Source organism: Lasioglossum baleicum, unplaced genomic scaffold (assembly GCF_051020765.1).
Source record: "Lasioglossum baleicum unplaced genomic scaffold, iyLasBale1 scaffold0021, whole genome shotgun sequence".
NCBI classification, from domain to species: domain Eukaryota; kingdom Metazoa; phylum Arthropoda; class Insecta; order Hymenoptera; family Halictidae; genus Lasioglossum; species Lasioglossum baleicum.
In genome coordinates this window covers 3,145,829-3,168,887 of record NW_027469081.1, presented here as the reverse complement: position 1 = coordinate 3,168,887, position 23,059 = coordinate 3,145,829, and the positions used below count along the sequence as shown (strand labels likewise).

The 23,059-nt window shown below is 43.5% G+C and overlaps 1 protein-coding gene and 2 long non-coding RNA genes across 4 annotated transcripts; 1 reads left to right on the top strand and 2 right to left on the bottom strand.

Annotated features, from left to right (window-relative positions):
• Positions 1-2: 2 nt before the first annotated feature.
• LOC143219218 (uncharacterized) lies at positions 3-2,434 on the bottom strand. Its single transcript, XR_013011280.1, has 3 exons — positions 1,013-2,434; positions 788-923; positions 3-576 (listed from the first exon to the last, which is right to left on the bottom strand). It is a non-coding gene; the product is annotated as an uncharacterized LOC143219218 (long non-coding RNA).
• On the top strand, positions 274-18,517 carry LOC143219215 (uncharacterized). 2 transcript variants are annotated; one of them, XM_076445157.1, is made up of 5 exons: positions 274-442; positions 797-910; positions 4,704-4,837; positions 11,080-11,146; positions 17,333-17,570. In XM_076445157.1, exons 1-5 carry the CDS (start codon positions 332-334, stop codon positions 17,444-17,446), a joined length of 540 nt encoding a protein of 179 aa, XP_076301272.1. In that variant the 5' UTR covers positions 274-331; the 3' UTR covers positions 17,447-17,570. The 2 variants fall into 2 exon arrangements, with proteins under 2 accessions (XP_076301272.1, XP_076301271.1); XM_076445156.1 differs by lacking the exon at positions 11,080-11,146 and having other exon boundaries at positions 285-442; positions 17,333-18,517.
• Positions 18,518-18,608: 91 nt separating this feature from the next.
• LOC143219217 (uncharacterized) lies at positions 18,609-22,760 on the bottom strand. Its single transcript, XR_013011279.1, has 3 exons — positions 22,619-22,760; positions 22,389-22,558; positions 18,609-22,315 (listed from the first exon to the last, which is right to left on the bottom strand). It is a non-coding gene; the product is annotated as an uncharacterized LOC143219217 (long non-coding RNA).
• Between the last annotated feature and the right edge of the window lie 299 nt (positions 22,761-23,059).

The window sequence follows — 23,059 nt, the reverse complement described above, 5'->3', positions numbered from 1 at the left end:
AATAAGGACAGAGACGCGATCGACTGTAATCAATGGACGGTTTCCAACTTGTAAGCTTACATAATTAATTTGTGAATCACGTTCTCTCGCCATCCATACAAAAAATGTTTCATTTGCGCTAGAACCCTATTGACTGACGCGGCTCGTGGACACGCACGCGCGCGCGCTTGTTCTTTGATAAACAATACCTTTTGTTCACTAATCGAGATCAAATAGTAGCAACAATAAACTAGAACAAGGGGGTTAGTTCATCGCGAAACAGCGCAAGCGCCGGACGTTACTGCACGCTTGCACCAAATCCTTCTCGGTAAACTGCACCCACCCGGATAAGATGGGTGCAGGTTTCGTACAGTGTCTGATCTATCGTTATACCGTTCGAACCACGTCGATCCTGACTAACGTGTTAAAGGGCCGGCGTATTAATCTGACCCTTGGATCGCAGGTACGTCGACCAGCACCGTTGTGAATCCGATTCATTTGTCCACGATTTCGCCATTGATCCTGTTAATCCTTTGATCACCGAATTTCCCTCCCCGCAACGCCAGTGGCGCAGGTCCAGTCGTGTCACGTGACATTCTGCATGGGGAAATAACGGCAACATCGAATTATCGACGCGACCTCACAGGGTGTAACTTGCGTAGCATCGAAAGCCCTCTCGGTGCAGCTTCGATGACCGTAAAACCGTCAAGGGCAGCGTCGGTCTTTTTCTTTTCGTATACGATTAATGCCTCGCGACAAAGTTAACGTGCGAACAAACGCGTGTTCGATTGTAATCGAGTGACCATACCTTTTCCAGCAGCCGTACAAAGAATTATGGACATTCGCAGCCGATTTGATACCCTCCGCGACTATGAAATGCTACGGCCCGGCGGCGCAGACTAAACTGATGACGTTCAACTCGACCACGCAGGTAAGCGGATCATCTGTGAATGTAAATATGGTTTCTTTTAATTTTCGCGGCTACTGTTGTTTATCAACGCAACGTCTTGCCAGTCCGTCAAATACTTCTTACCGATAGCCGTATGTAGTTACCCTCTCTGGATGGACTCGTGGCGTGGCGTGGTGCCACCTAGGATAATATACAGAGGTCATCAACTGGCCTCACTCCATTCGGAGTACGCATGTTGATCTTGGAGCCTCGTGAACGCCGTAATTAATTATTGTTTATCGGTCCGCGTGAAAGTATGCTCTGGAATCTGGTGACTCTGATCAAGTGCGGTGTCGTGCGATTAATAAGTAATTTGATTTGGGGACAGGTATGTAAAGTTTCTGTGATAAATCATTTATGACGCTGTGGCAGCTGGCAACTCCGGCTCGTACGCTAAGTAGAATCGTTCTTGTGGATCGTATCAGGGACGAGAGTTCTGTACCGTCTGTAAAATAATGCTCCACGTGTAATTGTCTCGTTCCGTGCTATATTTCCGATCGTTTCCTACGTCTACGTCGTAATCTTTCTTTGTGACGCTAACCAACGAGGTTATCGGGTTCCCAACATTCCTATCGTCGATATAGGGTAACATTTTATTCTTTTACCATTATTTAGCTTAACAATAATTTGTAATACGTATATATTACAAACGCAACGTATCTGCTACTTATTCTATAGAAATATCATACTCCATATAACCTAGATTTTGAACTTCTTTAAAGTAAAACGTACGGTCAATGATTTTATTATCAAATCTTCACCTGATATAATCGAGTTGAAACGTTAATGCGTCAGCTTTATATACAAATTTGAAATAATAAACATACAGCTTTACGTTACGCGTACATGTAACAGAATAGTCTTCTGTCATGTAACACATTTATAATTGTTTTTTAAACGGAGCGAATGGTTTTTGCATTTCAACAACCCTGTAAGATCCTTGGTGTCGTGTTTGTGTGTAACATGGAAGCCGGCACGAGTTACATATGTTATACTTTTTTGTATCTGCCGGAAATGTGTCTGGAAGTCAGTGTTGCCAACTTAGATTTTTTGAAAGTTCGTATAGAAGATTCAAAAATTCCGTAGTATTGTACCGCATCATTGAACTTTTCTTAAAATCAGCTACAGCACTATGAAGTTAAAAACATATGGTGCAGTTTAAGCGTCATCAGTGACCTTCAAAAGACCTTGAGAACATTGACAAAAATCGGAACATTTTTTGATATCACCATATTTGTAACATATTTTTCGGAGCTATTTGTAGTTCTGTTCTCTATCGGTGTTCTGTTTCTCGAGAGTCACCCGGTATACCTATATACGCAGTATGCGACAAAAATGTTGCAGGTCCTTCAATGGGTTATGATTCGTGGGGTGATTAAATTTTGTTCCTCTGCAGAAATATTCGCGGTGACAGATGAGACTGCAAAAGAATTATGAGACAGAAAAGATCTAAAAATCCGTAGATTTTCGTTTGAAATTAATGTCAGCGGTTTTCAACCTGGGAGGCGCCAAATGTTTTAACAAAACAAAAAAATTTGTAGATATTATTACCTACAAATTATCTACGAATACATACATACAAATTTATCTACGAATGTTTCAATAAAACATTCATTTTCATACCATAATATCTACACGTTTTATTATTTAAAACGTGTCTATATTAAAAAATAAGATGCAGGGGGCGCGGAAAAATATTTTTTTTTCGGGTTGAAAACCGCTGATCTACTGAATTCTACGGACAAAATCAGTAAGGGTTGGCAACACTGACTGAGGGTAGATCGGCGAAGCTCGTGCGTGCTCGGGTTCGGTCGCGAACGTTCGCGCGGTCGGCTGCACGATCGTGTCCGAACATAGCCGAGTGTGATTCGCCAATCGCATCGATCCGATGTCCACGTCGTTGTCACACAACAGTGGTGTTGTACGTAGGACATCGTTACGCTCTTGGAATATTTTGTGTTCGCAAGTACATTTCGGGACCAAACGAGTCTGATTTATCTCTCCAACGTAAGTTACTCTCCAGCAATATTGTTGCGATAAGTTAAACGCGAATTATTCTCGAATGTCCGGCAGAAATTCTGCATGTGTTGCATTTTACTGGTACTTACTTGATGCTTCTCTATCTCCAAGATGGCCGCCGTTTCATGAAAGTTCCCTTATGGCGTACGGCTTTGCCACTCGTCCACCTACATGCACATTTTATCGACCACCTCACCTCGCTACCATCGTCCGATATACATTCGTTCATTTGGCACCATAACGCACCAACTAATCTATGAAACTGTTAACGTCTCGACCAGATACTCGAGCGCAACGTGTTCAGATGCGAGTGTCTCGCTTTTTAGCATCGATTTTGCTGGCGAGCATACCCACGCGCACCGATTGCCTCATTCTCATTTCATTTTCTTATCGTTTATCGTTTATCGTCACCGATCATTTCACACATCGCATTCTCGTAATCAGCCAATTACGCTGTCTACCTATATTTCTATGAAATCTACGATCAACGTTTTGGCGGGATTTTTGTTTTCGTTTTCGCTCGAACTAATCCTCTGGACCTTTATACGAGGTGGTTACGTTACACTTTGGACATTCTGGATAAGCATATTTTTTGATTGAACCCCAAACGGAGCGGACTGTTTTCTTGCACAGTGCTTGGTATGCTTTTACGATGCGACTGCCCACGTTTTACAGAATTTTTTGAGCTGATGTCCACGTCGTTGTCCAAAAACAGTGTCATACCACAAGCATCATCTTCACGTTCCTGGATATCATCCATCTTCGATTTCATTTGGGATCAAGTGAGCCTGTTTCGACTTCCTAATGTAAGTACATGTAATCTGGCGTCAATAGAGAAGGCTCTGTGATCCGAAACATCTCTCGAAGCCGTGCACCGTCGCTGTCGACGCGTTGCACAGATTCTTCTATCATTTATAGCGGCGCCGATAGTACAACATCAGTTCTACTTATTTATAGTTTTTCATATATCATTTTCATTTGTCGTTCACTAACTCCGATCATTATGAGATTGTCACGACGGAATCATTTCGTTTCGCTTTTAGAAATGTTTCATGCATTTTAAAAGTGCTGAGAAAAAATGGAGACTGAGATATCATCGACGAACATACGTTTAACCTTTTTGTTTCTGTTCCTAATCGTTTAACATGCTTGCAGTAAAATGTGTATAGTAACAGTCTAGAAAATATCATCCATAGCGTACGAGAGATTATGATACAAGAATGTGCTGTTGTATATAACGATGCGATAATAGAGAAACCATTATTAAACCCTAAGAATTGTTCATATGTATTACGAATCTTGTGGACGCATTGTCTTAGGATATTTAAGCGATCATAGCTCGCTATTAAACTGTAAACTGTGTTTCTAAAAGACATATGGTATTAGTGGGTTTGCAACTATTTCGCACTATCAGGTTGCATGTGTAATATTCCAGCAGCAGGGAAAATTGGCTCCATTAACCCTCCGCGAACCAGGTGAATAAAAGTCACTCCCTGAACCAGGTGAATAAAAGTCTACTCCCAGAACCAGGTGGGGTTAATTTCACCCCCACCGTTATCCATCTGTAAATACATCATTAGTCGTTTTTCTGTAATAGAATCAGCTACTCGAGAAACCGAGCCGATTACGTATCTCTTGAAAATATACGTTTATATAGTTTGAAAAACCACTGGGGTTAATTTAACTCCATCTGGTTCGCGGAGGGTTACAATTCTTTATTTCCGATACTAACAGGGCACTCTAATATTTGTTTCAGATGCCACGAAGCAGGAGGCGTCACCGCACTCGCAGCCACTCACGAGCACGTTCACATTCTGCTGGTTCTCTCCAGTACGAACACAAAAGACGGCGCATCGAGTACGATAGTCCGCAGAGCAAAGGCACATATAGGTGAGTTTTTCAGAAGAATCATTGTGTTTTGAATATTTCTTACCAAAAGGACCTGGAATACTAATCAACGGATGAAGCACATAATTTAAACCTGCGGGGGGATGTTACTTCAGATGGGAAGGGTGTAATCATTTACAAGAATTTATATAAATATCACCGCAATTGTACGAGCTACAAAAAGTTGTGGTTGTTGTATCTGCGAAACTTAAATTACACTGCGGACCTCATAATGCAAGGATAAAGTGGCTCGACGTGATTGTAAACATTTAAAGAATGGAGGATTTTCAGTTAATTATGTCAGGGATATCTTCTGCGATAGATAATGTCAGTTCTACTCGAAAGACAATGGAAGTATCGAGGCGTATGCTTTGTTGCTGATTTGTATGGAAGTCGATTCGTCCGTCAAATCGCGTCTTTACGCAACAATCGTCTACGGACACGAGCGTATAGACGTAGAATCGATGCGGCTGGAAAAGTGTGTAAAATCGTCATGTAGTTTTTCCGAGACTTGCGCAAAAAAGATTGAGAAACAAGAGGGTGGGGGATAAGTAGAGCTGCACTGGGGCCAGAGACCAATGGCGGGAACGATCTCCCACTCCGTACGCGGTTAGTACCAACAAGCAATAGAAATTCTCCATGAGATCTTTATGGCTGTCAGTCGCGGTCGGTGCGCTAAAGCTTCCACACTCTCACCGGAAGTTCCTGCGAGATCCTCTGGACGACGCAGACTAATTATTTCGGTGATTGTGTCCTCGAGCCTCGACTAAACGCGCGAGTGTCGATTTTCAAACGGAACGATTTTCTCGGTGGGAATTCCGAAAAACGCGTGAACGGTGTAATTAATTGGTATGTGATGGGGATGCCAAGTTTTTCTATGGGGACACGATTCTCGTATGGTTCGCATATAGAAGATTTGAATTCTTGTAATTCGGTCGCCAGAATGATTCGAAGTGTACCGATACAGTAGTAATACATAGGGGGCGTTCGAGGGAAACTAAAGCATTGGCAAGCCTGTTGCAACTATCGGTGCTCCTATAGATTATGCCAGTGTATATAGGAACATGCTTTATGCATCATAGCGATCGGTAACGGGTCGTTACTGTTTTGTAGCAGAGAGAAGATCGCTCATTACGAATTTCTCGCAGTCGGCGCACCGTGGTTTATCGAGCGTTGCGAATTATGCACGAACTGTTGCTACGTTGTTCTTCATTCGAACTTCCTTGTGTGGCTTCAATCGCTACTTTCTACGAAAATTTATTTGGCTAGAGAGCGAGGCTACTGTGATGTTTGGTGGCAAGCTTTGAATTCTTTAATTTCTCCGTCACAAACACTCTTCCTATATTTTACATTGTCGATGGAAAGAACAGTGCAGAGATTTTTCAAATATGCTTCGCCGTTCGTCCATCCAGGTTTCGTAACTTCTGCAACGGTAATTGGCGTGACTCTCCTATTTTTCTGCACATTTTCCCGTCCGTCTTGCAACGTGCCCAAGAAAAACGATGGAACACGAGAATGTTTTTCAAATCGTATTGAATGTCGATCGGGAATGAAATGCGACTCCGCATTTGCAGCTCCGCGAATCGGTCATAATTTATGTAATCAATACAGCTCGGCGAGCGCATTCAATACACTCGGCACTCGTTAAATTTGAATCATTTTCAGCCGGAATTGTTTACACCAGCTTGATAAAGTTATCGGCGAATGCATTACCATATCAGAGATGTAGAATATTTCAAAAGCATAGGAAATAAAATGTTCTTCTACGAGCATTGTTAGCAGATAATAACATCTTGATGCAAGCTGGCACTGTACGAGGCTTTTATTAAAAGTCAAAAGCATGTCACCGGTATGGTGATAATTATGTTGTATTAAACGGAGCGCTCGTTCGTTAGCGTCACTATCAAAAGACTAATTATTTTGAGCATAACATCCGTCACAAATTAGACAAATGGTTAAGAAAGGAACGAGGTAGTAATTGAATCTCGATGTTGGTGTTGGTTTAGTTGCGTTGGCTCGACCGCAACGCGGAAGGACTCTTTAAAACGTGCCACGAGACAGCGGCCCGAAGACCAAGGTGTTTTGCAGAAGTCGTAGCCGCTCGGCGAATTGTTTAATTAAAATGCCCTCGGTGGGTAATTGCCATTACACTCGTGGAGCGTTCAGCTGGCGGAGTTACGTCGTGACGTCCGCCACGAGCATTTCTCGCATAATGAATTTTTCCTAAATACCGTTCCCTCGCAATTGTTCTCGTAAAACCGCGAATTAATATCGAAAATTATACTTTGGTCCTTGGCGAGACTTGAGTCCATTTTATTTATTCTATATAGCTATAGGAAGAAATGTTTGGTTTTCTCGAGTGCAAAGGGTTCAGAGTAGTCTACTTATAATTTGCTTGCCCGAAAAGAGTTTAAAGATCAGCGGCGTACCACACATTTACTTCCTCCCATTAAAAACTTCGACCTGCATTTTTCAAAATATTTTTAATGAGGGGTTAACAAAGTTCACGTTTTACTGTGGAGATTCGTGCACGCCATTTGTCCATAAAACCCGGGGTTTGCGGGTGACTAATGATTCTGTTGAACTTTTTCCGAGAGAATATTATCCTCGTACACAATTATCTTGGCGTATATTATTTACGGTGCTGTAAATCGAATTTTACAACACTGCGATAAATTCAAGAGAGGTGTGCGATTCCATTATCGATGCTCGGCTCGGCTATGAACCCCGCTGTAGTTTCTAAAATTGTGCTCGGAGGAGGATAGTTGATAGCGACGAATTATACAAGAGATTGTTGTTCCCGCGATTGATTAATCGTGCATTTCTGCGAGACGTTCTCGCTGTGCCGATTAATTGATTGCTCAGAGCGTTTGAGGTTGCGTTAGTGGTTGTTTCTCCTTGACTGTGCTTCCTAGTGTCGTGGGTCGACGACTGATCTCAATTACGATGTAATATTAAACGATTCGATCTTTTTTTACAATTGCCTCGTTGTGCTCGTGGAACTGTTACGGTTTCCAGCCATAAGGTCGAACACGATATTGAACGACCGCCACTATTTATCGTTAGTACACTTATCGATTTGTAGCGTGCACGATTGTTAAACACCGTGTGCTTTACCTTCTTTTATAACCTAGTGTTGTTCATCATTAATCATTACGTTTTCTCAAGGGAAAATAGATGCCAATTTTTTACCATTTTGTTTCTATGATCTTCTGCGATTTTTCAGGCTACTTAAAGATTCCGAGCTCGTAGAATTTCTGCTTTCGACTAGCAAAAAATTGAGTTACACGACTTTCTACGACTTTATTTGAAATAATGGGTACACATTTATTTGTTTCGTTGTTTGCATAAATATCGGAGAGTGCAAAGCTACCTTTCAATCTCGAAAACAGAACAATGCGCATCAACGCCCATTGGAATGTCTCCCATTGTCGGGAACGATCATTCCCCGAGATTATTCGAAAGTTGTTCGCGGATTCGAAACTTGGAATCCAATTAATACTCGCGGAATCCATAAGATACGTCTTAATTAGCTTGAACTTAGGCGAGCGGCAACTGGTTAATTACGTTCATTACCGTTATAACTAATTACACATCTGCAAGCGTTCGTACGAACCTTCGAGATCACTCGCGACTTAAATTATCGAAGTTTCACGGTGCGTTATGTACTACGCTGTTCAATTGTTATTGTATTTAGGTCGTGAATGTATCACAGATTCTAATGAATATTCATCATATGTTAATTCTTACCGGCGTCTATTTGTTTACGTTCATCGTCGCGGGCTATCGGAGATGTCGACTTTCTCGGGAATGTCAAATTGCTTAAACGTCGCTTAAACGTCGACAGTGAACTTTAAGTTTTTGGTTTAATATGCCTGAGACATTCGATTCCTAGTAATTATTTTCTTGCGTGTCTAATTGGCGCAGCGTGTCGGATCTAAAAAATTCGAATTATCTCGTTCTTTATTTTCAGTTTATTTATTATTGTGACGGAACTTTGCGTAAATCGCTTTTAATTACAGTCGAGTAAAAATTGCAATAGAGGAGAGATTTAATCTATACAATTTGCTAATACAAATCAGTTTCTAAAATTGCGAGTTCGTGTTGAATTTTTGCGGTTTAATTATTTTTTAGTGAGGTATGTTCATTTCAGGTAGATGCACACGATGAATAATAACGAAAAATCTTATCGAGCAGCTTTCCGACAATTTACGTCAGTTTGTCGAGCCATTAATCATTTTAATTCTATATTTACCGAGATAAGCGTGCAATGACTTATGAATGGTGCACACCTGTGTTTGATCGAATTTTAAACACTCCTCGGGAGAGAGAATCGCAACTTGTTATTTCTTGGAAGTAATTGCGAAGGTGAATCCGACAACAGATTTAGCTCGGAGAAAACCGATTAAGCTTAGAATCTAGGTATGTAGGTCCTGCGGTTGTTTATCTTCTCTCGCATCGCGTTATTTTTGCCACTGCGAGGGTTCGCAAAAGATGGATCGCGCGGCGATAGAAAATTTTCGCACGCCTAAATTTAATCGTCCGATTAGGAGACGTAAAAAACACTGCACGCAATCAGAATTCAATTATTGTAGATGTTTTTCATTGTTCCGTCCTTTTCAGTCGGAAGATACGGTCAAAATTTAATTGATATTTTTTTGCTGATATTAGCGTATTTTCAACGAAATTAGAAAAGAGACATTGATAGGTCAAAAATTGCATAATACTTTAGAATTAGTATACAAATTCTAATAACGATTTCTGGAATCAGAAATGGCTGAAACTGTAAAAAATGTAGATAGAAAAATCGTTTCGGATGAATATCTTGAGAAAAAAAATGTTGGCAATGATCTCCAAAATTAGTGGGGTCTAAAATTGAAAAGAAAAATGGGGATAGAAAAATAGTTTTAGGGAATACATTGCGTAAAGATTGGCACTAATAATTTCTAAAATTAGTAGCTCGAAATTGTAAGAAATGGAGACAAGCAAGAGTGATTCGATCAATTTAATCAAGTTCGCTGTCACGGGAATAAAAGTGCTCGTCCACTTCCGTCCTGGAACGTCATTGTGATCGGTCGAAAAATGAAATACGGAGCGACCATGCCTGCATAAAAGTGGCAATCCGGAGAAGTTGTTTGTCATACGATCTCAGGACGGGTTTTTCGACGAGATCGGGGCAACTGACCTTCTAAAGCAAGAAGCACAAAGCCCGCAAAACGTCTACTTATATACGTCGAGCGAAGTCGCATTTCGCGAGGAGGATTGACAGGAATCGAGAGAAAGCTTCCTCGAACGGTTCGTTCGACCTTCGATCTTCATTCATGTCTACAGTTTCCTGTTTCTTTGTTCTCATTCACCCGGGGAACGAGGTCTTCCGATGATTTTACTCCCCCAGAATGTTGTTTTTATAACGTGATTTCACGGTTCTGCTCAGTGTTTCGATGAGTGCGTAGCGAAAGTGTTCCGCGATATTTTCTCCAACGGGAATGCGATGGTTCGTTTAGCTTGGTTTGCTTGTTAGCGGGAGTATTTCTTCAGACAGTAACTTCATCCTTCGTTAGTCGAGTAACCTTGAAGCGACGTAGACACAATAGCATCTTTCCGTGGAAAATATTTTCTTTGTAATTGGGCTTAAACTTCTGACATTTATTAAAAAGTTCTGATCGTAAGGATAGGATAAATGTGATTAATGTTTGTTGAACATCCGCAGTCCAATTATCACATTCAATTAAATTGTGGATGGAAAGGGTAGGTTCGTTACGGTTGCAAGATAATATCGATCAGGTTGACCCATTTCTCACAATTATGGTTCGTTTAAATTGATTAACCTGCTCGAAATAGGAACACGTTTGACCGGAATGCAAAGTTACTTGGTCGGAAGAATAGTTGTTGGGTAGGCTCGGTGATAACTGGAACAGGCGAATTCGCAGAAAATAAATGAAACAGAGGCGATGCGTCGGTGAAATGAGGACTAAGGGTGGTTAAATATAGAGTCCTAACACGAAAACGTTCTCTCCTGCGGTAAACGTTTGTAAATAGTGAAGGGGCGAGGTGAGCGTGAGCGGAGAGGCGTGCGCTGATAAATTGTTTCCCGAGCAACAATTTACGCGAACTCTCTTCCGAGTTCTGTTGCCGATTGTCCGTGCTTGCTCGACCGATTCGTAATATTTGATATGCTCAGGGGAAACGACTATTCATCGATAAAAGTTCCAGCGATTACGATATACTGTTGAATTGTAATTCAGGTCGCAGGACGGACGGAAGTTAAAGGATGCCGGTCCTCTACATCGCCCTCGCTTCCTGGATACCAAGGTACAGTAGACTTTCTGCTCCCCTACGATCCGAGACATTACTATGTTTCTAATCTAAAAACAATCAGGTTCGAACGAGTCGAATATCAGAAAATGCTTCACAGCTGTGCGAAACTTACTTTCTTTATAATGATATTACAGTTATCACGGGGAGAGAATGGTTGTGCCAACTCATGGTCAATGAGTTTTCTCCGGAAATTACGAATAGTTCCCGGAGTTCTCTCATTACAGATAAACGGATAACGCGATCGCTGTTTACTCTGACACTTCGATTTTTTTTAACGGCTGCGCTCAGTTGATCGAAGGTGCGATGTTCTTTCATGGTGAAGAGTCACGTTTACTTTTACACTAACAAACGAACAACACTAAAAGTATCTAAATCGAGGGTAAATCTGAACCTAGCCAAGGTCACGTTTCCTGCGGCCTGAAGTGAACCCACCTCGGCGACCTTGAGTAAAATCAATTGATCCCACTGCGACTATCGATCAACTTTCCCATTCATCAGCTGAATAATTCCCCGAACGATCTTGAGCCAATTCGATCTGTCTCGAGTCACCAAAAACATGAAGCGCCGCAAAAAGAATTGGTCTCGAGTCGATCAAGGAAAAGTTCTTTGGCAACCGTGAACTTTTCTGCGGAAGAATGTCGTCGGGTATACACGCGATCGTCCCACACGGTGCTCAAGGACAAGTGGTGTGTAGGGACAGCCGCGAAAATTGCCACTACGCTATATCAATCTCGTCGCCGTTGTCTCGGCTGCCAGTTGAGATCGCTGGAAGAATGCGAGGCAGAGGGTTGTTTGTCCTCTGGATCCGATTTTTTTCCTGGCAGCGAAGAGCACGATGTTAAAAGGTGGAGAGAGGTTAAGAGAGAGGCAGAGGCGTTGCGGCTAGAGGATGGCCCTTTGCGCATAATCCTATGACCTGTTTAGCCCCGAGGATTCTTCGGAAAGGATACACGGTGGTGCGCTATCAATTCCACATTCTAGTCGGGCTTCCGAAGGATTTTGGACCCGGTCCAAGGCACACGCCAACCCAGCACCCGGTGCCCACCGCTTTTCGACAACGACAATGACGTTGTCGACGACGATTGTGTGTCCCGGCGATCCTTGCTGCTACCACACAACGTCGTCCTTTTCCGCTGCGAACGCTCGTGCACGCCGCTCGCGTTCGCTCTCCTCGCAAAGTGATTTACATCCAACTCGACTTCCGACCAGTCTAATCGCGTTGCTCAGCCGAGTGTGCTCGTTCCCGACCTCCAAACGGATTCATACACCTGGATTAGTATAATTCGCCGGCGTTCAAGCTACTTCCGGCCCGGGGAACATCGATGTTGAACCGTCCCATCGACGAGCCTCAAGATTTGTTTGTGGTTCGTGTGCTCGTTTCCTCTTGTTTTGTGTACCAGATAGTGCGGACGAATTCTTTCAGTTTCCTTGCGAATTCGTCGGGTAAAGTTTCGGTGGCTTCGCAGGTGTATCAGTTTGTCAAATTTCTCGATGCGAGTAGAAACGATTCAGTAGAGCCGTGCGAAATTCCGAAGATCTACAAGACGTTCAAACTGTTTCAGCATGACTATTCCTTGGAACCTCTTCTCGTCTCCAAAAGTGAAACCGGAGTTCAAAGGGCAACGGGCGCGAACACTCGAAGAATATGATTGCCAAAAACTAGTTTGGAGATTGCTGAACTGCTTGAATCGCTATATTAACGCAGAAAGAAACTAGTAGCAAGTCACATTTGTTGGCTGATCGATGGAAACTTTTCGAATTCGGTTTCTTTTCATTTACATTGTCGAATCGCAGTACCACGCGGTCACATTCCTACTACATTGCATCTACACTGATATACAGGGGCATAAAAACACCGACCAGCAAAGCTATTAAATTTTATCTAACACCGTCCCAAGGAAACTGATAACAGAGTTCGATTTACTTTTTTGTCGCGTACGTACGTCTGACTGGGTTTCTATGATTATTCTTGGATGTATGGATATTGATCCTCTAATGTCTGAAACCAGTGAAATTCGATGCGACGATATTATTTAGCATTTAACGCGTGAAACATTTTGTTAATTATTATGTAATATTTTACTTGAACGTGCGCAGTGGTATACGAGGTATACAGGGTGACAAGAAATAACGGAGTGAAACATTTCTTATTATAATTCTGTCAAATCGACGAATTTTGAAAAACCAAATGATAACAACCATAACATAGACCTTTGGTATTCATATATTTAAGAAGTTTCGAAGTGGCCACCCTTTGAGCCGATTCAGAGGCTCAAACGTGTTTTGAAATTTTCGGCAATGGGCCGCAGCTCTTCTGGCGTCATTCGGTCCCACTCCTGGTACAGAGATTTTTTCAATGACTCCAAATTTTTATGGGGCCGAGCACAGGCCATGTTATGGTTGTTATTATTTGGTTTTTCAAAATTCGTCAATTTGACAGAATTATATCATAATAAGAAATGATTAACTCCGTTATTTCTTGTCACCCTGTATTTTAGCTTTACCGAGACTTTAACATCGGGAATTTCAATGTTTTACTTTCCGGTTATTGGCTATTAGCGAGCCGCTCGATCTGTCACGTTCAATGCCATCTGTTCCGATAAGAGCTATAATATATTCCACTGTGCATAATATTCTCGCTGTTCATTTTGTCCGAGACAAATTTCAATTTTCTTTCTCTCTTCAAATGAACTGTTAATTAACCGAACGTCGCACTGTGTGCGTCACGGGTTGAACACGCGTGAATGTAATTACGCGTTCTTACGCGGAAAATACGAAATGGCGGTCGTCACGAACATGTGATGCGGTTAGCGAACATGGTAATGCAGCGTGGTGATCAAAGTCCATACAAATTTTTCAGTACGTTCAGGAACTTTAGACCGATTCTCTAATTTTTCTAGAAAATACTCTTTCAATATTCGAACGCGTAGCTTCGATTTGTTTGAAATCAGTGTCGTTATAGTCGCTGGACTCTCGGAAGGCGGATGTTTTCCTCGAATATCATAATCGTCGGAGAGCCCAAGTCCATTCAGATCGCAATTCATCAATTTCTTTTTACACACAATACAAATCATGGTTGAATCGATGCATCGCGTTTGGAAATCCTCCTGGTCGCAAACATCGTTTCTTTTCGGTCCAGCGCGAGAGCTGGTTGCCAAAAGATGGAAAGTTATTCTTCAAAAAACTAGGTCAAAAAAAATACTGACGCCGTCGTTCAAGGGTTAAGGTCAATCAAGGTTCCTGGCAAACGGACCGTACACATGTATCCACTTAATGCTTTAGCGGCTCTGATCACTATAGTTTCAAGAAGGGAAGGTGTGATGCAGTGGCGCAAAAGCATTCGAACTAATTGGCTTTGTTTTTCCTTTAAATAATTTCATGAAAGCGAAGACAAAGATTTAGGATTTCCGTGAAATGTCGTTATGCCATGCAAAGTGCCTGTGCAATAGCGTGATTCGGTAAATTGCTCATAAATAATGCAGTAATTGTTAATGTTTCTACTTCTGCAGATTAACTTATGAGATTATGACGTCGCAGATCCCGCAGCCAATTCATAATTGTATCTCCAGCACGTTTTTACTTCTGGCATTGTTCCTCGCACACAGAGAACGTCATTAGAATATTCTTCAATTAGAAATCCCGATGACTTCCGTCGCGTGAGTCACGACAATAGAGCAGCGAATTTCGTGAGCCTTTTTCGTCTCGTACGCCGTTCTCGAACGAGCAGCAATCATTCTTATCTATCGCCTCGAAACGAACAATGACGCAAGACTTGGTCAATCCTTGACTAACAAAAGTTAGAACAGCAAGACTTGACTTATCTGTTCCTTTCGTTTCAACTTCGAAATTGATTCTCGAATTTATACAAAGGCTACTACCACTGAAAATCAGATTTTCGAGGTTTCAACGGAAAGGAAAAACGTGTAACAGAATTTTTTCAGTGATCATCGGGGGCCAGGGTGCCGGCTGCTTGACCATGAAACTCAGATTTCTGACGCAGTCAGCTCGATCAAGACGTTGCTAAAAGACGTCAGCGAACACTCTTCAGTGAAATGGTCTATTTGAAGCCAGACAGCTTAAGTAGGTCAACTCACTGTTGCTCTAAAACGCCCGAAGATTTTGTGCAGAATACGCAGCTTAGGCCTGATTCTCAGTCAGTTCCGCCTTAAATCGGATGTTCTATATTAAGATTCCGATGGAATCCGTAGAGCGATAATGTTTCGTCGTATCTTTCGCGACCACCTCTCCTCGTCTCCTCCTCGCGTTCCGATACAGTGAACGGCGGAAATAGTTTTTCGAATCACTGATTTTTCGAACAATGGCACGTTGCCGTGCGTGAGAAAAAATGTACAGATCACCTTCGGGCCAGAAACAATCGGGAGTAATTTTATTCGGTATCCTTTAACCTCCTTCGAAAAGGAAAACTGACCTTCGCGTCGAGAAAGCATCTACAAAGAACTGGCAGTGGACGCGCGGAATGGTTTTTTTTTTTTGCGTCCCACGTATTTGCATAGTCACCGAGACACTCTGCAAACATTGTTCCCTTGAATGTAAATTGTGAAAAGTTTCGCGAAATTATTCAACTGGTCGGATATTACTGAACGATGCGAAGGAAAATTGTCTTTAACGTGCGATTTATATTCTGCAGTGATCTAGAAGCATGATTCAGCCGATGTTTCGGTCAGCTACTTAGAAAATCTTCGGATCTCGTTTCTCTTATTTTCAGCGTTAACTCCCAAGCGTACCGCAGTGAAAGTAAGAGTGTTTCTAACAATTTGAACAGCGTTTCTAATTTTATTTTTATCGCCGGATCTGCTAGAAAGTTTCGCTGTACTTGCGAGAAGATGTTAATCCTTCGAATAAAACCAAATAAACGAATCGAACATTTTATCCATTTCTATTCGCTCGTCAATGAAAGACTGCTTCATATAGACCAGCCGTTTCCAACTTGGGAGGCGTGGACTTGAAGTTAGTGCTTCACAGAAATTAGCGCGCCACGTACAGCGGCTGCCTGACATCTCTGAATACGCTACCGCCGCGCCGCAGTGGGAACTTTCGACAAAACTCGATTCAAGATCAAAGAACTTTCGATAGAAATGAGGTAGACCGATGAAATTTTTTAAAAATTAATGCTGAAACTTTACAGTTTCGAAGTTACAGTAGAATTTCAAGAAAATTTGGTTCCTCCAGTACCACGCGCGGAAACATTTTTTTTTAACATGCTATATATCATTTTCCGTAGATTTTTTCACGCCGATTTTAAATCTGGTCTCAAAATTTGTCTACGACCTCAGAATTTTGCAAGAACTCGATTTTGCAAAATCACCGAAATGTTCAACCGTCAATGTTGTCTTCATCTCGCTATAACTTAGTAAAAAAACCAACATAGCAACAATTTGAAACAGAGCATCTGAAACTAGAGGTTTCAGGCTTTCAAACCATTGTTTAACGATATCGATACGGCAATTTTTGACGGAGTTGTGATCACGTAAAGTTGGAGCAATTTTTCGGGTTCGCACAAGTGATCCCTTCATTCTTTTGAGGAGTGTAGTTTATATATATATATAAAATATAAATATATTATTATATCTATTAAAAGATAGGGAGGCGCGGAAAAAATTTTTTTTTATGGAGGCGTAATAGCATAAAGGTTGGAAAGCGCTGATATAGACAGAAAATCAGCTGTTTGATTTTTCAATATTGACTAATTGGTTATCGCGTAGTATTATAGTATACTACGTAATATTCTCTCTCAATTAGCTTTTCTATGCGTGCGACTGTTATCAGTCTCGCTGCCGATACCATTTGACCTAATCCTTGACTCGGATAGTTCATTTGCTAATGTTAATACAATAGCTTGAGAGCGGTATTTTATTCATCTATGACAAAATACTTTTATATCATTTTCAGCCTATTCAACATATTAAGAGAGAAAATAAAATGAAAATAAATGAGGAGAGGTAATTTTTATTTTGCATAAAGGTCCAACTGTCTTCTGCAATCGCAGATTCTTGGGTATTTTAATAATCCAATTAAAATCCGCCTACCTACGAGAAACATTATAAAGCAGATACAATAACAATGACAACTGTTTAGGGTTAAAACACGAACGATCGCGGTTGAAGAAGAGATCGATCGAAGTGTCCATTGATTGAATGAGGACTGTTTGAACTTTTTCAGCGGAGAGCGCGTGCTGAGGTCTCGTCAGCACGACCGTGGGACGAGCCAGGAGCGCCGGTACAAGCGGAGCCATCGGCGATCACCGAGCAGCAGCCGACAACACGGACACCGTGAACGCGACCGTGAACGTGTAGCGCACCCGACCTCCTCCCGACGACCAAGGATCTACCGACACCATGCCTCCTCGTCAGCGAGTCAGGACCGGCATAGACACCGTTCGCCGTCCTCCAGGAGTCAGGTTAGTCTAAGGATGCCAACAAACGGCCGATTATTATTTGCGATCTGGCCGTTCATCTTCCGCGCGGCTTCAGATAATCCCGAGTAACGTAAGAAGGATCGATTTTCCGGTATGACCACGACCCGTTCCCTGCAGTCAATCATTCACACCTTGGCAGGTGACTGTGATACTCTATCGGTCGCATCAAGTCCTGATCTGATCTCCTATTCGAAATGATACTCAAAATGAATACGTCTCCGTCTCCAAGCTTTTTCAAAGAATCAGCGATGGTCACCGTGGATGTCCGATTGAATTAATGTTCGATGTGGACAGCTACGGTGAACATCATAGACATCTGTTTATCGAAAGAAGTTAAAGTTTAGCTTCAATTTACACGCGTATTGCCAGCGAACCTCTTTCCTCGCTCGGCGATGCTTTTCTTTCGAAAAACAGCACAATGAGATCGAAGAAAGATAGTAAGGCGCCATTCAACCCTCCGCAAGTTGTGCACCAGGGTTTAGTCAGCCAGGATGCTGCTTCAGCTGATTCTTGTATTCTGTCGTTCGAAAGAAGAGACCTGAAGTCTAGCAGCTCCAGTTTCGTAATATATGAATGAGATCGGGTGGACAGTTATTGTCTCTTTTATCATTCACCGAGCGACTCTCCACTTGAGCGACTCTTTTCTTTCGAAAAACACAGACCGCAACGAGGACGAAGGAAGATCGCGAGGCGGCATTCAGCGCTCGCAGGGTCGTATATCAGGGTTTTAGCTGGGATGCTCGAGACTAACCAACGCTGGTGGGTGCACGGGTCATCCAGCGATCGATTGGCATAGCGACATTCATGAAACAGTACGAACAATCCGACGTTATGTTGCGTTCAAAATCAGTATCTACCCATGCATTAGGAAACGCGGGGGTGTCAACACCCCAGCACCCCGAAAGAGCAAGGTTCACATTCTAAAATTTCTGACAGAGTAATTTTAGGATCGCCCGGAGAAATCGTTGCCGTCTCTCTTGGTTTGTCATCGGAGCAAGACAGACGTTCCGGATAGTGGAGCGAGTGAATCACCCTCTATAAACGATCTCCTACCGCGTCGTTATCGTTAGACGATGATAGTCGTTCGACGAGGATCGACAAAGGATCGGATCGCGGTATAAATAAGCGTTTGAGCGGGCAGTAGAAGAAACAGATCAATAGGAAGAGGAGAGAATGAAGAGCGAAGAAAAAGAAGAAGCGGTATCCGATAGGGAGATCGGTGCGCAGAAAGAGAGGGAGAGAAAGATCAGTCTCTGGAGAAGGCCGCGGCGCGACTAGCACGAGACGCGTGTACCCAGAGCGAATGCCGATGATTCTTCTTTCTTAGGGAGCGTCGGCTATTTTCGACCGTCGACTATTTTCGAGGGGGACTCGTCACGCGGTTTCGCCGCGGTTTTAGTGCGAGTTTGCGCCAGATGGCCGGCGCAACACCGTCGTCTGCATCGTTGTCGGGTAACCGGCAGGGAAGCCGGTTCGCCGGAAGTCGGGACAAGCGCCGAGGTCCTCCTCTCCGTGGAGGAGGAGGAGGTAATCTCTCGAGCTACCCGTAAACATCGAGAAAGAAAGAGAGATACAGAAATTGTCGCGAGATCGGGAGATTATATTTATCCCGAAAACACACACAGGGAAAAATAGTCCGAGCCTCGAACATGCTCGGAGTTTGAACACGCGTCGAGGAGATACGGGGAGGATCCGTTGGTCCGGAACGGGATCGATCCTGTTCCCTTTCATCTGGAGATAGATAGCAACTCAGTGCGTCGCGTAGAACGTTGCGAGCAAAAGCGTTAGCACCGGGATCTCCTCGGGAATCCGTTCGGATGAGGACAGCCGTTAACGGTAGTTAACATTAAGGTAACCTCTTACCGATGCGCCGCGTTCCGTTCGCAGCGCGAACACGTCCTCCCAGCATCTGGTGACCCAGAATCGATCAACCTGGATTTAGAAATACACCGGTTGCACTTGGCAAGATGCGTCCGTGAGGAAGGTGCACCGTACAGGTTGGAAACAGTCGCTGATCAAGACACCGGCAACCTGGAGCCTGGAGGAAGCTGGTGCATCCGAGGCGGAGGCCTGGCCGATACAGGTCCGTCCTCGACCTCGTCGTCCTCGCCTGGATTGGAACAAGAACTCAGCTTGCTGATGCCAGGGAACATCTCCTGGTGGCCCAGACACGCCTGGGAATCTTGGCTACAACGAAACCCGATAGAGAACAACAGCCACTTCGACGCGAAGCTCGATGTTACGCCGGAATCCAACCACGCTGTCTCTTCTTCTTCTTCTTCTTCTTCTACAGAGGTAGCATACAAACCGGACGCTTTCCGTCATCATCGCAAGCTTCTCGTTCCGATATCAACGCGACACCCACGAGTGTAGACACCGTGTGCTAGAATCGTGATCTCTGTGCGACGACGATGATCTCATCGCTCTGGCTGCGTTTATGTAAGATCGTAATTGAGTTCGCGGAACGATAGACGGATTCTTGTCATCGGGACCTCGTCAATGGATCATCTGTCTTTTCGGCGGGGTCTGGAAACTGTCGGGATGCACAGGCTGATTCGATTATGAGCTACTATCTGGCCGCTGTAGTGCGCTGCCCGCGGCTAACAGGTTGTTGCAAACTCGCGCGCGTTGCAACCTTACGAGGCGGTTTTATTTTCTGGACAGGTTGTAATTTTTTTTCTATTAAAATTTAACATTCTTTCCTCTCAATGTTTCGATTGAATTTCGTAGCATTGTTTTAAAACGCCCTGTACGTTCCATTGGAGAGGCCAAAGTTCAGAGCAAAGATATATAACTGGCTCACCGAGAACTATGCTATTTATAATTTTGTATGAAATGCTCACTCGCGAACAAGACTTTCAACATCCAACGTCGGTTGACAAATACTGCCATGTAGTGTCCACATGATAGTGACGGTAATCTTTGTTCGGAATTATGGCTTGGACCTTGAAGAATCAGTTTCATCGTCCGCGACAAAGAAAATCCTCCACGCTATTTCGGATTTCGATGATATTCCGGGGTTCGAGTCTAACTGACCCCCTTTTTTTTTTATTAACGATTGAAGATTTTCCTGCATAACGAATGTAAACAAGATTACAACCTGTTAAAAATGTGACGTCCCGATGGATAGTTTCGCAGTGGGCCGATTCGCGGCCGATCAATGGTGCCAATGGCAAGAATCGAAGTACAGTGTATCAAGAAAAGGATAACATATACACCGACCCGACACCGTTGACAAATTTCGGAGTAGAATTTACCTAAGCCCCCGAGTAGAGAGCCTGGCACGCAAATCACCTACGCATGTACCTGTTTTTGTTGGCCCGTTGCCACGCAGCAGCAGCAGCAGCAACGGTGACACGACGTCAGCCATCGTCTAAAGCCGCGAGCTCTAGAAGCTAGCTAGCAAGAGGAGGAGCTAGTCGGCTAGTAGTAGTCGAAGCTCGCCTTTACATTTAAACGCTTTCGTGTGCGCTCGGCTTACAGGCCCGAACGGCGGCGCACGCGTTTCACGCTTCTCGGTTATATTTTTGGCAGAGTCGTGCGCGACCAACGATAAACACACGCGAACCCGGTTCAGGAACACGGTGGAGACCACGATGGATACGTTCTCCTTCTCCTCTCGCCTCTCTCGTGCCACTGGTTTTTCACTTTCCTCCATGTATCTCTCCGGCAGTTTTAAATACGATTGTTGGGCGCCGCTTTCGAAGCTGCGGACACCAAAATAGGGTCGATATTAAACTCCGGCTCGGTCGAATCGACATATTTCCTCTATTACCATTTGATCTACTTCTTTTACGATCGACTAAGAATGACACAAGCGTCTAAAAGACAGCGATACAGTAAGAGTACACTTGGTGAACACCTATTTTCAGTCTAAGGCCCTAAAACTGCTCGGTACCTACCGCTCGAGGGAACCGCATGTCGTAACATCCCGTCGTGCGTCTCCGACCGTTCGAACGAATCCGATCAAGCAGGAACTAACCTTTCCCAAAGCGTTTCAACGTCGACGAAAGCGGAGCGAAGCGTGTTTCGAGCGTCTCGCGTTGCAGAGAAATATTCTTCCTCTATCTAAGCCGAAAGAAACGTGGCGGGGATTAAAGGCTCGCCTCTTAAAGCTCGGTTTTCAGTTGATCAAATAGAGCTGGTCGTGTTGACTAGGTTAGGCGTGTTCTTCGACGTGTACTTGGTAACGTTGACACCTGTAGCTCTCTCTCTCTCTCTCTCTCTCTCTCTCTCTCTCTCTCTCTCTCTCTCTCTCTCGATGTGCACTCACGGAAATATATAATGAGCGCTGCAACTCGGTTTGTACGTTTGCTGTGCATAATTGTGGACGTTTACACTGGAGTAGAAGTGGATTCGAATGACTGTGCATTTAATTGGATGCAGAGGGAAAATGTTAGCGTGAGATCAAGTTGTCTCTCGGATCGGATCCTGCAGTTTACTGATTCTATAATACTATTTGTGGTTTCTTCATTTACATTTCACTTGTGGTACTGAATTAGTGGAATGTCGTGGTGGTCACGACTGGGAAGTGCAATTACAATCTTCGGTCAACAGTCTTCATCTTGTTTGAGAGCAAACCCTGTGTAAAGGATCATCAATTGTTATCGATCTCGACGCGTTACCTGGTTGACAAGTTGCTTGAGTGGTCTTCTTGAAATTGTGTTCTCTGTTAGCTAGACCCCCCGAGTGTTCTTCTTTGAAAGCATAAAATTTCTGGTCCCAGCCTAAAAGATTATCATCCGCGGTTTCATGCCAGGAATCAAGAAAAGGTGTACCACGACAATAGAAGATCAATACCTGACTCGAATATTCCAAAAATGTTTCCAGCAGGTCGGTGACCTTCGAAGGCCTGCAACCCCAGCCATTTTACGGTCATTGTCTCGCTGTAACATGATCACGAATCCGTTTCTTCCATGGTCGCGCTCGAGGTCAGCGACCGCCGAACATTCTGTTAGAATACCTCCGTTCTGAAAAAAAATGATCCGTTCATGGTCACCGTCTTTTTACACCGTCATCCTCGATCTTACCTAGTTCTTCTATAGTCATTATCGAGGCCAGTGACCATCGCCGTTGCAGTTGTCCAGTGACAGCGCGTTCTCCGCGGCTACTTCTTAATTGACACTAATTCGAGACCAACCCTTTGACACTTTCAAGTGAACACGAACGTCATAGGTAATCTGAACACTTACTCGGACGCGGACAAGTGGCATTAATCTTTCCGTTGCACGGTGTCGGAGGGTCAGAAGATAACAAGACAGAAAATGAGCAGTAGCTAAGCGGGTCTTCAAAGAGCCAGCAGCCGTGTTCTTCGCGGAGCAGCGTGCCTTTTCCGAAGCGTCTGTTAGGTGATGCCTCTTCTCGTAACCTTGAGTCCGTTCAAGGTCGCTGGGGTGTGTCCGCACCATCTGGTTTTCCCGTCGTGAACGATTCTGCGTCGGAGCATCGCGGGGTAATACGATCCAGGCTCT

Coding starts and splice junctions, on each gene's coding strand:
- LOC143219215 (XM_076445156.1), top strand. CDS start 332: ATGGGTGCAGGTTTCGTACAGTGTCTGATCTATCGTTATACCGTTCGA. Junction 443..796: donor ATCTGACCCTTGGATCGCAG/GTACGTCGACCA, acceptor TACCTTTTCCAG/CAGCCGTACAAAGAATTATG. Junction 911..4,703: donor CGTTCAACTCGACCACGCAG/GTAAGCGGATCA, acceptor TATTTGTTTCAG/ATGCCACGAAGCAGGAGGCG.